Here is a 12798-nt window from a genome sequence, read left to right on the forward strand (position 1 = left end):
GGTAGGCTGAGTTCTTGATAGAATACACACAATTCTTGCTGTTTGTTCATTGCGAAGTTTGTGTTCCTCGTATGGAGTCAGGTCAGGTAACACCTGTGATACCCTGGAGAGGGACTTTGTCGTTATTAATGGACAGTTTGACTACCTGCTTTGAGAAGAGCAAGTTTGCATGCTGCTAATCTTACCTACTTCGTGACAGATCGACATAGAATTTCTTCTGGAATTAGAATGATGTGTGCTGATAGTATATTAGTAACACCTAGTACAGTAATAGAATTATGCAACCTGATGGTGATTCTTTTGTCATGTTGTTAATCAGGCTGTGGCATGGGACACCTATAGTTGTGATCATCAGCATCCTCGTGTATTTTTGCTTCTTGGAGCAATTGCTGGTATTCATATCTATCACTCTGTTGATTTTTCTTACAACTGGATCGATAACAATTTGTTTGTTGCTGGTGACGGACACTATCACATTAACCCCCATCCACCTCAGAACACAGACTGAAATTTTTGACATGAACTGCCATGATAAAACCCTCACTGCAACAGTAACTAAATTGAAAATGCACTTGTGTGCAGTGGCGAGGAGATACGTGTGGATATACGCGGCGATCCAGTTCCTCTTTGTTGTGTTCTTCACTCATTTGTTCTACAGACATGCAAGCAAAACAGAGCATACTCTGCTCACACCGCCTGAAGTTTCTGAATGATTTGTGATGCAAGTGTTGATGTCTGGGAACTGTTTGTTTGTGTCAGCTGCATCTGCAGGCGGTGATATCCATCATCCTGGCCACCTTTGCGGGTTTCGACGTGGGGATGATCGGCAACTCCATCATCATCGAGGTGCTCAGGTGGAGGACGATATCCCCGGCCCAGCCGCGCCGCACTCGCAGGCCGCCACGTGTCGCACAGCAGCAGCAGCAGCAGCAGACGGCTCCGGCATCCAGTCAGCCATCAGGCCCCGGTGAGGGACAGCGTAATGCCGGCGGTGACGTCGAGAATCCGGCCGTCCCTCCCGCATAAACGTACATGTAGTTTGTAGCTCTGTGCTGTTGGTTGATGCTTGAGAGTTTGGTACCTTGCTGTATAAATGGTAGTGGAAGGAAGAGGTCTAAAAGTTTTTTCATGGTCTGAATGCAAAATCTTTCAGAATTTTTTTGTTGCAGCATGTTGTAAGGAACTGCAATGACCTGCTATATAGCAGATCCTGAAGAAGGATTCAGTAGCATGTGTCATGGTGTACAAACTATGTCATGCATATGGCTATGCTCTGCTCTTGTCCAGGTTAGGAAGTATGTAAAAATCCCATTAGAAATCTTCAAGATAAGCAAGTAAACAAACATTTTTTCTTAATTACTACTCCCTCTGACAGTTTCTTTTTACAGGTAATGGCTGCAACCATCACGAATCTGCTCTTAACGTCTGCACTTGGTCGGTCGGCCTAGAGCCCATGAGGAAGTCTCGGTACCACTTCGCCGACATCTTTGGAGTCCTCTTCTGCGTTTCATAATCCACATGATACAGTCCAAACCTTACCGTGAAACCAAAAGTCCACTCGAAGTTGTCGATGATACTCCATACGAAGTAGCCACGCACGTTTGCTCCTTTCCTGTAAGCGTGAGGAAAGTGTTAATACTTTCAGAATGCAGAGTTGTAGACGAAGCTTCTTATTTCGATATCATATTTTATGAGTGTGTGTGACAAATGAAAACAATTAGCTTGCTTTCTAGGATACTTTTTGAACCGACATGACTAAAAGGGCTAAAGGGCAGCCCGGTGCATGCAGCTCCCGCTTGCGCAGGGTCCGGAAAAAGATCCGACCACTTTGGGTCTATTGTAAAAGGAAATATACATGGGAAACAAAATAAAGGATAGAACAAATAATATAGAAAAAAGATATGATACAAAAGAAGGAAGTAAAAAAGAAAAGAAAAGAGGAGGGGGGAGGCGGGGGATGTGTTTGTCGAGTGCCATGTAGCAGGAACTGGAGCAAAGCATGTGTTTGCCGAGTGCCACATGGCAGAAACTCGACAAACGTGCAATTTGTCAAGCCTCGTCCTTTTGCCTAGTATTTTCCTCGTGGAACTCGGCATATGTCATGTTTTTCTAGTACCCGATAAAATGCACTCGGCAAACAACCTGAAACTAGGCAGAGTTCCAGATTCGAGTAGTGGGTTGCACGTCACCTGATTGCTGAAGAGAGAAATGTGAGATAACCCTGTAGGTAGTTCACTCTTTCACCGTCATTCATCAATTCGTCCATAGTGTTATTGCTGTATTGCGAGTAACCTGGAAAAAAGGCGTAAGATAACACATGATCATTGTGAACGTATGGAAGCAAATGAGAAGGCGCTAGAAGCTTCTCGATCTTCAGCGAGTTTACAGAATGCATTGTGAACTCGTGAGTCCATTGGCACTCACCATTTTCAGTAACATAGACAGGTGTGTTCGTGTATCTCTGATTAACATACTTGACGATCTGCTCCATGCCCTCTGGAACAACATAGTAACCATCGAATGCAGTCTGCAACCATACGGACATGTGTGACAAAGAGGAGAAGAGTATGTATAGGATGGCAACACTGATCGAAGCAGTTCTTACGGGTTTCCCAATTGCCACGCCATCTCTTTCGCCTGTAGCTAGGACTAGTGCGTTCCCCTCATAAGCCTCATAAGTGTTAAGGTCGCACGGAGAAGAGATGCAATCCTTGACATAAATTGTCGTGTAATGGTTTACACCGATAAAATCCGCCTTGTTCTTCTGCAGTAAGCTCTTCTCTTCCGAGGTGAACTTTGGTAAGTTGGATGCTAACAACTCATGCATTTCTCTGGGATAATCACCAAAGAATATCGGCTCCAAAAACCTGAAGAAAAAATAAACATTGAAAAAGACCGTAGTACTCCCTCTGTTCCATAATGTAGCGCATATAGATTTTTATAAATGTCAAACATTACAAACTTTGATCATATTTATAGAGAAAAGTAGATACATCTAGAATACCAAATGCACAATATTGGATACATCATGAGTTATATTTTCAAAATGTACATGTTTGGTATTGTAGATGTAGACAATTTTCTCTATATACTTAGTCAAAGTTGGCAAAGTTTGACTTCCACAGAAATCTATAGGCACTGCATTGTGGAATGGAGGGAGTACTAATAGTTTTTTTTGTGTGGCATAACTATGTGAAGTTGATATGAACATCCTCATACTAGTTGTTGCACTTGTGCTAAGGTGAATAAATAAGAGAACATACCAATCTACCTCAAAAGACAAAGCACGTCGTGCAGCCAGGATATCCTCCGTGGTATTCGTGAGCGGCTCATACCATTTCATTGCAATCACGATCCCGATAGATCCGCCTTGCGTTGCCTAATTCACACACACATGCATCAGAACAAGGCGGCGCTACTTTTGAGATCCACTGAAATGGTGCCCATTGCCAAGAAAGCTCCTCAACGACGACGACGAAGCAAGTTTGTTGGGTTCACTCACCTGATAATTCTTCTTGTAGTTGTGGACGGCAGCTGCATGTGACAGCAGCATGTTATGAGCCGCGACGTAGGGTTCCCGATGAGAGTTCCCGCTGTCGCAGGTCCCGAACGGCGCGGAGCAGCGTGCCGGAGGGTACTTGCCCAGCACGTAGGCGAGCCTGGTGAACAGGTTGGGCTCGTTGAACGTCGCCCAGAACTTCACCCGGTCACCAAACGCCTTGAAGCACACGTCCGCGTAGTAGTCGAACTCCTCCCTGGGAAAAGGCTTCTCTTGTTGTTTTTGACGATGCAAGGCAGGCTCTCTACCGATTTCATCAAAAAGAGAAACAAAGTACAGACGTAGTAAAAGGAGTTGCACGTACCGGATTCCGGCGCCCAACCAACCGCCGTATCGGGTCTCCATTTCGTGCGGCAGATCAAAGTGATGCAGTGTCACAAATGGCTCTATCCCTGGTTGACATTTTTGGCAGCAAGTTTAGATTGCTCTTCGTTGAAGACTGAAGACCATAGTGGAATCTGTTCCATGTAGTACCTTTCTGCACGACTGCAGCAATGAGGCGGTCGTAGAAATCTATTCCAGCTGAATTTACGCCTCCAAGCCGGCCTCCTACGAGGATTCAATTCAGCAGCATTAATTTAGCTAAGCAACTAATTAACCGCGACAACTATATAAACCGCAAAACTTTGTGCTTGTCTTGGCATACTTGGTAGGATTCTCGCCCATGAAATTGAGAATCTGTAGGAGTTGACACCCAAACTATGAATGATCTCCACATCTTCCTGTTCACAACACAACAAGTGTCAGAATAGGCGGGCAAGCACGGTTAAGATGCACCATGCATCACATGGAAATTACTAGTGAATTTGTCTTGATTTCGCTAACTTTGTACCATGTACCGGTGGTAGTGATCATCCGCTACGTCCCCGTTCCGTCCATCATCGATTCCCCTAGCTGCAGCGAATCAAAGCTTTTTGAGAGAAAAAGCACGAGTTTGAACTTTTAAAATTAAATAGATGATCACATTCACATATATGCTTGTGAACTGTTCTTTCTCTTAGATAACATGATGGAGAAATGTTATGATGTTAGTTGGTCCAATGGTCATACGATAAGGGAATATCCACCTCTATATGTTATGTAATTATTATATAGAGGGAGAGAAAAAGGATAAGCACAGTTCTATAACCACTCGCATAATTATCCGCAGAATGTTGTTGCATTTGTGGGATCACTCTCTCATAATAAGAATGGGGATCTACTGACATACAAGAACAAAAGAAAATACCCGGAAGCAAGGACGTTCGTGTTGAACGGATTTTGGCCCGGTACTAAAGGGGTGGTGGCAGGCTGACGTCAGGCCGGGGCCCCACGATCACCTTTAGTACGGGTTCGTGCCATGAACCGATACTAAAGGGGTCTGACCTATAGTACCGGTTTGTGACACAAACCGGCACTATAGGGCAATTTTCAAACTCTACCCCCCGTGTCGCCATTTCAGTTCTGAAAAAATCAAAAGAAAATGATAAAAACTTCAAAAAATAAAATCCTTCGAGAGGTAGTTATATTACTACATGTACTAGTTAGGAAAATTTAAAAACTATAATTTGGACATGTTTTGCAAAAAGTGTAGGGAAAATGTAAAACGGCTATAACTTTTGCATATGATGTCGGAAAAAAAGTATAATATATCAAAAAATTCAGCACGAAAATCCGCATCCAATGGAGACGGCTTATGGCCTGTTTGGAATTTTTTAGAATCCTCAAATTCCAAAAGGAAAAAAAAGATATGGTCAAATTTCAGTTTGTTTAAAAAAAATTGGTTAAATCTGGTCAAACTACTTATTCAAGAAGTATTAATGTTACTACATAATTATTTAAGAATATTAGTGTTACTAAATAATTATTTCAATTTTTTGAATTTTGGTCAAATCTGGTCAAACTATGGTCAAACTGTGGTCAAACTATGGTCAAACTTATTCAAGAAATATTAACGTTACTAAATAATTACTGTTTTTTAGAATAATAGTTTCAAACTCAAACGATGAAATGTATGACTTCATGCTCAAGCTAAACTCTTGAGGGTTAATAGGATTGACATCTTACTATTGTCAGGAAAACAACAAGTGCAGACTCGGATTCGAAGGAGAATAGATCCCGAAAGTTAAGCGTGCTCGGGTTGGAGTAGTGAGAGGGATGGGTGACGGGTTGGAAAGTTAGATGATTTGGAATGAGTGATCCACACTTGAGCAGTTAAGAGAGATGATTAGAGACTAAATCATCAAATAATTCAAAAAAAATTAAAAATCAAATTTTTTTTCCAAAATTTTCAAAAAAAATTCAAAAAAAAAACCTTTAGTACCAACCGGTACTAAAGCCCATACCAAGGCGCGAGCTCACGCCACGTGGTGGCACCACACACATTGCTCGGCAACTGCATCCTATTGCCAAATTCAAAAGTATTGGTATGGCAGGGCGCATCACTCGAGGATTGTCCTTTTCTCTTTTCAAAATAAATTAATTCGTGTTGCAATCAGACCTATGTTGCACCAGTGTTTCAAATGACTAGAGTGAAGACACATAGCAAATTTGACAACGATGCCAACCGATGAGTGCACACGGCGAATATTTTTAATACATTGATTACGATGTTGATGTATACACACGCGCGCACTCACACAATGCCTGCTGAAGATTGGATCAAAATTGCGTAGTTTCAAGATTGACGAAGTCACCATAGACACTTTGCTATCGACGCAAACATCGCCTCCCATGAAAATAATAATCCGCATTAATAGGACAACGAAACATCAATTCTATTATTCAATCTCTGATAGGTTGAGGGTACCATCATCCAACCACTTATTGGTTCTCGTTATATGATGGTCGAATTTGGCCACACACAAACATAATGTAGGTGCAGCTATCGCTGTCTCTGTTCGGTACAGCAGGGTGGAAGGGAACCACTCATTTTCATCTTTATCCCCCTAAGCAACATGGATCGCCAAATTTATGGGAACCGAAGCACATAGTTGCTCCGATATCAAATCAACTGAAGAATTGAAAAAACAAGGCGGAGGTGCATCTTGGTGCGTGCGCTTCCGAAGAGAAGAGGTTGACAGAGACGAGAAAATCGCGCGCATGGCACCTAAATTTATTGTTTGTTTATTCTCAGACATATAGGCCCCACTCTTATAGGATTTAGCACATAACACATTGCTCGGCAACCGCACCCTATTGCCAAATCCAAAAAATATGGGTATGGCAATGCGCGTCACTTGACGATTGTCTTTTTCTCTTTTTAAAATAAATTAATTTGTGTCACAATCAGACCCATGTTGCACCAGCGTTTCAAATGACTAGAGTGGAGACAAATAGAAAATTTGACAACAATGCCAAAGTGCACAGTGATTTTTTTTAATACACCGATTACGACGATGATGTATACACGCGCACACACCCGCACTCACACAACGCCTACGGAAGGTTAGATAAAATTGGAAGTACCTAGAACTCATCTAGATGAGACGTAATTTGGTCTCATTCACCTAAAAAATAAGAATGGATACAACCCACGTCAGCACACACGCATCTTATAGCATCACATCCAATGGCAAAGATGAATGAGACCAAATTAAATCTCATTTAGATGAGTTCTAGCAAAACTGGATAAAATTTGTGAGGCTTCAAGATCAACGAAATCACCACCGACGTCTACTATCGATGTAAACGACGCCCCTCCCATCAAAATAATAATCCACATTAATAGGACAGCGGAGCGTCACATCTATTATTTGATCTCTGATAGGCCGGTGGTATCATGTCCAACCACTGATTGGTTCTCCTTGTACGGCGATGGAATTTGGCCACGCACACAGTGTGGACGCAGCTATCGCTGTCCCTGTTTCGTACAGCAGGGTGGAAGGGAACCATTCATTTTCATCTTTATCCCCCTAAGCAACATGGATCATACAATCTTAAAAAAGAAAAGAACACCGACACACACACACACATGGTACATGGATCACGCAAGGACATGGGAGCTGCAGAAAACCGAGAAGAAGACTTACAGTTTGTGTGGGTGAAGAAATCCCAGTTGCTGAGGCCCTTGCCGTCCTCCAGGTACGCGCCCTCGACCTGGAAGCAGCAGAAATCACACTGCGTCGTCAGTAACCGGTGCCTTGGTAAAGAGAGACGACGCCGGCCGAAGCCAAGCTCCAGCTCCGATCAACCAACCTGGTAAGCAGACGTCGCGACGCCGAAGAGGAACCCCGGCGGGAACTCGGCGCGGTTGAGCCCTCGCGCCGACGGCACGAGGACGAGGATCGCCAGCGCCGCCAGCATGGCCATAGCCATGGCCGTCGCCGCGGCCATTTCCCGGTCGCCTGAAGCTAGACTGGAAAGGCAACGCCTCTTGGCTTATGAGGAGACAGCCCCTAGCCCCCCTCCTGCAGGCTCATTTAGAGGCCACAGCAAAGTGGGTAAAGTAGGTCCCCTTCTACAACTGCAATCTACTCCAGCAGCGTTGTCTCAAATAAAACCTAGTAGCAGCGTCACAGACGAGAGCTCGTACGGCCTGGATGATGGCCCATATTTATAGGCCACACCAAGTATTGATTGCTAGTAATATCCCCGTGACTAAGAGCCCCGTGGTGCACATGAAATGGCATGTGAAGGAGATTACATAATACTGTAGATGAAAGATAGTCGTAACCTACCACACGATGGTGACACCTCGGCGGACCAAAAACAAAAACTCAAAATATCTGTGCAGCTAGCCTCTCCTGTTGTGTTGACTGAAGGGATGAGGTGACAATGGGATAAGGCACTTATTCGCAGCGTCTTTTCATCAGTCGATGTGCATAGAATTCTACAAATTCCTTTTCATATGGAGGCCGTTGAAGATTTTGTAGCTTGGCAACATATACTGGGACCTTTTCCGTGCGTTCGACATACCATGTTGAATTTGAGCATCAGTTCGGACAGCACTTGAATCGGACTAGCCCAAGTAGTGCCTCATTAAATGGAGCTTGGAAAGGTCTTTGGAAACTGCGACTAGCAGGGAAAATCAAACACTTTTGGCTGGAAAGTGTTGAAGGGGGTTCTACCATGCTATGGTGTACTTGCTAATAGACATATTCCTCTGATCCCGCAATGTCCGGTCTGTTCCATCGGATTGGAAGATACACTATTCCTTGTTCACCTGTACCGGGGCGCACGCAATTTGGACAGAGCTAGGGCTATCACAGGAGATTGAACGGGTGGTTTGCCAGGACCGATCGGGCTCTATTAACCTTGACAGCGTGATCCAGATGCAGTCGTCGGTACATAACATTCCTACAGCTGAGCTCGTCCTTGTAGTAATGTGGTTTATTTGGTGGCAAAGGAGAATCCATACAAAAGGTGAGATAGTTCAGATGCCTAAACAAGCAGCAATGACGATCCGGGTGCTAGCAACAAATTTTTATGAGCAAACACTCCAAATCAGCCTACTCACAATCGGGATCATATATGGAAGAAGCCTGTGGTGGGAGCTGTTAAAATAAATGTTGATGCTTCTTTTCATGCGGATAAGTTCACGGGATCTTGTGGTGTCATTGCCCGCGACGACCACGGTAAGCTCCTAGGTGCAGTGACTCATCTATTACCGCATGTGGCGAGTGTAGAAGTAGCAGAACTAATCGCTATTCGATGTGGGTTAAATCTCGGAGCAAATCTGGGGTGCACGAATTTGGCAGTCGAGTCTGATAGTCTCAATGCAGTTGAGGCCATCTCTGATCCAAATGCATATATGGGACCAGGCGTGCCAATCATAGCCAAGTGCTCCCTCCTGACACTGGAGTTTGCTAGTATCACTTTTGATCACTGCAGTAGAGAGGCCAATTCTTCACCATCATGTAAATGATTTGGCTATCATTTGATTGAAGGGATGATGTTTTTTTATAAGAGGTGCTTACTGAGCTTCTTTCAAGTCGCCCATCTCCCCACAACACCTCGAAGCGTTGATGTTTTTATGGACAAAATGACACCCCACGAAAACATTTGGGACCAACCCATTGTTTTGTCGCTCAGAGCATCTCTAGCAGACCCCTTAAAACGCGTCAACCCGCAAAATAACAGCTCGTTTACGGTTTCAGGTGAAAAAAATGCCCCGACCAGACCCTGTATCAGCCCGCGAACTGTAAAAAAAAAATTGTGGGGCATGTACAAAGTTCGCCCCTCAACCTGTAGATTCACGGGGCGAGAGGCCGACCTGAGCTCGACCCCAATCAGCTGCGAGTTTTGGCGGGAGGGACATTTCCGCGCGGCTCTTCCCGCTTCCCTCTCCCTCCGCCACCAACCGCCTCCCTCCACTCACCCTGGAGCACCTTCCTCGACGTCCCTTCGCCGCCATGGAAGCCTCTCAGCCGTCGGGCGTCACTGCGGCCGCCATTCACGCGACACCCTCTTCGGCAGATCTCGTCGGCGGCCATGCCGCGCCCGTCGCCGTTCAAGGCCGCACCGCGCCACCCCGCAAGCGGCAGGGCAACATTGTCATCCAGGGCGGCGCTCCCGCCGGCCCCACCGGGAAGGCACGCGCGCCCCGCCGCCTCCGATATGAATTCGGTCGGGCATCTGCCGGCGAAGAAGGGGGAAGGCCTCCGGTGTGAAACGCAAGAAGCTCGCGGGATGAGCCTGTGACGCCCCCGATTCAATCGTACACTAATCATGCACGCAAATGTGTACGATCAAGATCAGGGACTCACGGGAAGATATCACAACACAACTCTACAAATAAAAAAATCATACAAGCATCATAATACAAGCCAGGGGCCTCGAGGGCTCGAATACAAGTGCTCGATCATAGACGAGTCAGCGGAAGCAACAATATCTGAGTACAGACATAAGTTAAACAAGTTTGCCTTAAGAAGGCTAGCACAAACTGGGATACAGATCGAAAGAGGCGTAGGCCTCCTGCCTGGGATCCTCCTAACTACTCCTGGTCGTCGTCAGCGGCCTGCACGTAGTAGTAGGCACCTCTAGTGTAGTAGGAATCATCGTCGACGGTGGCGTCTGGCTCCTGGACTCCAGCATCTGGTTGCGACAACCAGAAAGAAAGGAAAGGGGGAAAAGGGGGGAGAAAGCAACCATGAGTACTCATCCAAAGTACTCGCAAGCAAGGAACTACACTACATATGCATGGGTATATGTGTAAGGAGGCCATATTAGTGGACTGAACTGCAGAATGCCAGAATAAGAGGGGGATAGCTAATCCTGTCGAAGACTACGCTTCTGGCAGCCTCCGTCTTGCAGCATGTAGAAGAGAGTAGATTGAAGTCCTCCAAGTAGCATCTCCAAGTAGTATCTCCAGTAGCATCGCATAACATAGACCTACCCGGCGATCCTCTCCTCGTCGCCCTGTTAGAGAGCGATCACCGGGTTGTATCTGGCACTTGGAAGGGTGTGTTTTATTAAGTATCCGGTTCTAGTTGTCATAAGGTCAAGGTACAACTCCAAGTCGTCCTGTTACCGAAGATCACGGCTATTCGAATAGATTAACTTCCCTGCAGGGGTGCACCAACTTACCCAACACGCTTGATCCCATTTGGCCGGACACACTTTTCTGGGTCATGCCCGACCGCGGAAGATCAACACGTCGCAGCCCCACCTAGGCTCAACAGAGAGGCCAGCACGCCGGTCTAAACCTATGTGCACAGGGGTCTGGGCCCATCGCCCTGAGCACACCTGCACGTTGCGTACGCGGCCGGAAGCAGACCTAGCCTAGTGGCGTTCCAGTCCAATCCGGCGCGCGCCGCTCAGTCGCTGGCGTCACGAAGTGCTTCGGCTGATACCACGACGCCGAGATACCCATAACTACTCCCACGTAGATGGTTAGTGCGTATAGGCTCGTAGCCAACTCAGATCAAATACCAAGATCTCGTTAAGCATGTTAAGTATCTGCGAACGTCGAACAGGGCCAGGCCCACCTCTCTCCTAGGCGGTCTCAACCTGCCCTGTCGCTCCGCCACAAAGATCCACTCGCGGGTGCTCCACCAGCCGACCCGTCTTTAGTCACCACATGTATCATGTATAAGTATATAGTATATACCCGAGATCACCTCCCGAGTGATCTCAGCCCAATATTATAGCACGGCTGACGGACAAGAATGTAGGGCCACAGATGAATATACTAGCATCCTATACTAAGCATATAGGATTGCAGGTAAAGGTAACAACAGTAGTATCAAGGACAGGCTATGCATCAGGATAGGTATAACAGAAAGCAGTAACATGCTATACTACTCTAATGCAAGCAATATAGAGTAGAATAGGCGATATCTGGTGATCAAGGGGGGGGGGCTTGCCTGGTTGCTCTGGCAAGAGAGAGAGGTCGTCAACTCCGTAGTCGAACTGGGCAGCAGCAGTGTCGGTCTCGTAGTCTACCGGAGAGAAGAGGGGGAAGAAACAATGAATACCATGTAAACAGATGCATATCGATGCATGACATGACAAGTAACGATGCTAGGCGTGACCTGACGTGGTATGAGGTGATGCCGGTTAAGGGGGGAAACATCCGGGAAAATATCCCCGGTGTTTCGTGTTTTCGGGCAGAGGAGCCGGAGGGGGAAAGTTGCGGGTTCGATAGGTTAGGGGTGTGTGGCGGACGAACGGACTGCGTATCCGGATTCGTCCCGTCGTTCTGAGCAACTTTCATGTTGAAAATATTTTAATCCGAGTTACGGATTAAAAGATATGATTTTCTAAAGATTTTATTAATTTCTGGAATTTATTTATTTATTTAATTAATTCGGAAAACAGATTAATGACATCAGCATGATGTCATGCTGACATCAGCAGTTAACAGAGTTGACTTGGTCAACCTGACATGTGGGTCCAGGGGGACCCACCTGTCATTCTCTATTTAGGTTAATTAGGGTTTAGGTTAATTAGTTAGCTTAATTAACTGTTTAGTTTAATTAACCAGAATTAATTAAGTCTATTAATTAGTTAATTAATTAATTAATTAATTAATTTCATTATTTTTTTTTATTATTATTATTTTAAATTCCTCTTTTTTTATTAAAACGTTATGGGGCGTGGGCCCCCGTTGTCATAGGGCCACTAGGCCTTAGCGGATCGGGTGCGCCCGATCGGGCGGTGCGGGCGAAGGGGCACCCGCATGCGAGGCCACCAGGGGCGAGGCGGGGCGCCAGAATCCGGCGGGGTAGGGGGGAAAGGGCCGGCCAGCTCCGGCGAGCGGCGGGAACGGGCAGCAGGGGGCTCGACGGCAGCGGACGGCGCCGGCGTGGGCGCACGGG

General features: G+C 45.9%; 1 protein-coding gene across 4 annotated transcripts; it reads right to left on the bottom strand.

Annotated features, from left to right (window-relative positions):
• Nucleotides 1-1155: 1155 nt before the first annotated feature.
• On the bottom strand, nt 1156-8079 carry LOC119346981 (beta-glucosidase 16-like). Of its 4 annotated transcripts, none has more exons than XM_037616028.1 (12): nt 7736-8079; nt 7570-7636; nt 4392-4453; nt 4206-4281; nt 4034-4108; nt 3864-3951; nt 3503-3755; nt 3264-3379; nt 2606-2867; nt 2425-2527; nt 2190-2292; nt 1156-1612 (listed from the first exon to the last, which is right to left on the bottom strand). In XM_037616028.1, the coding sequence occupies exons 1-12, from the start codon at nt 7871-7873 to the stop codon at nt 1405-1407; spliced, it is 1551 nt and encodes a 516-aa protein (XP_037471925.1). In that variant the 5' UTR covers nt 7874-8079; the 3' UTR covers nt 1156-1404. The 4 variants fall into 4 exon arrangements, with proteins under 4 accessions (XP_037471925.1, XP_037471926.1, XP_037471927.1 ...); XM_037616029.1 differs by having other exon boundaries at nt 4385-4453; nt 7736-7804; XM_037616030.1 differs by lacking the exons at nt 7570-7636; nt 7736-8079 and adding an exon at nt 4788-4908 and having other exon boundaries at nt 4385-4453.
• Between the last annotated feature and the right edge of the window lie 4719 nt (nt 8080-12798).

The sequence above is a fragment of the Triticum dicoccoides genome, unplaced genomic scaffold (genome assembly GCF_002162155.2).
Source record: "Triticum dicoccoides isolate Atlit2015 ecotype Zavitan unplaced genomic scaffold, WEW_v2.0 scaffold56577, whole genome shotgun sequence".
Classification (NCBI taxonomy): domain Eukaryota; kingdom Viridiplantae; phylum Streptophyta; class Magnoliopsida; order Poales; family Poaceae; genus Triticum; species Triticum dicoccoides.

Excerpts from the sequence above, each read along its gene's own strand:
- LOC119346981 (XM_037616028.1), bottom strand. The coding sequence starts at position 7,873 with ATGGCCGCGGCGACGGCCATGGCTATGGCCATGCTGGCGGCGCTGGCG. Across the intron at positions 4,454-7,569 it reads TTTCTTCACCCACACAAACT|CTAGGGGAATCGATGATGGA; the intron begins GTAAGTCTTCTT and ends GATTCGCTGCAG. Across the intron at positions 3,952-4,033 it reads TGCTGCAGTCGTGCAGAAAG|GGATAGAGCCATTTGTGACA; the intron begins GTACTACATGGA and ends AATGTCAACCAG.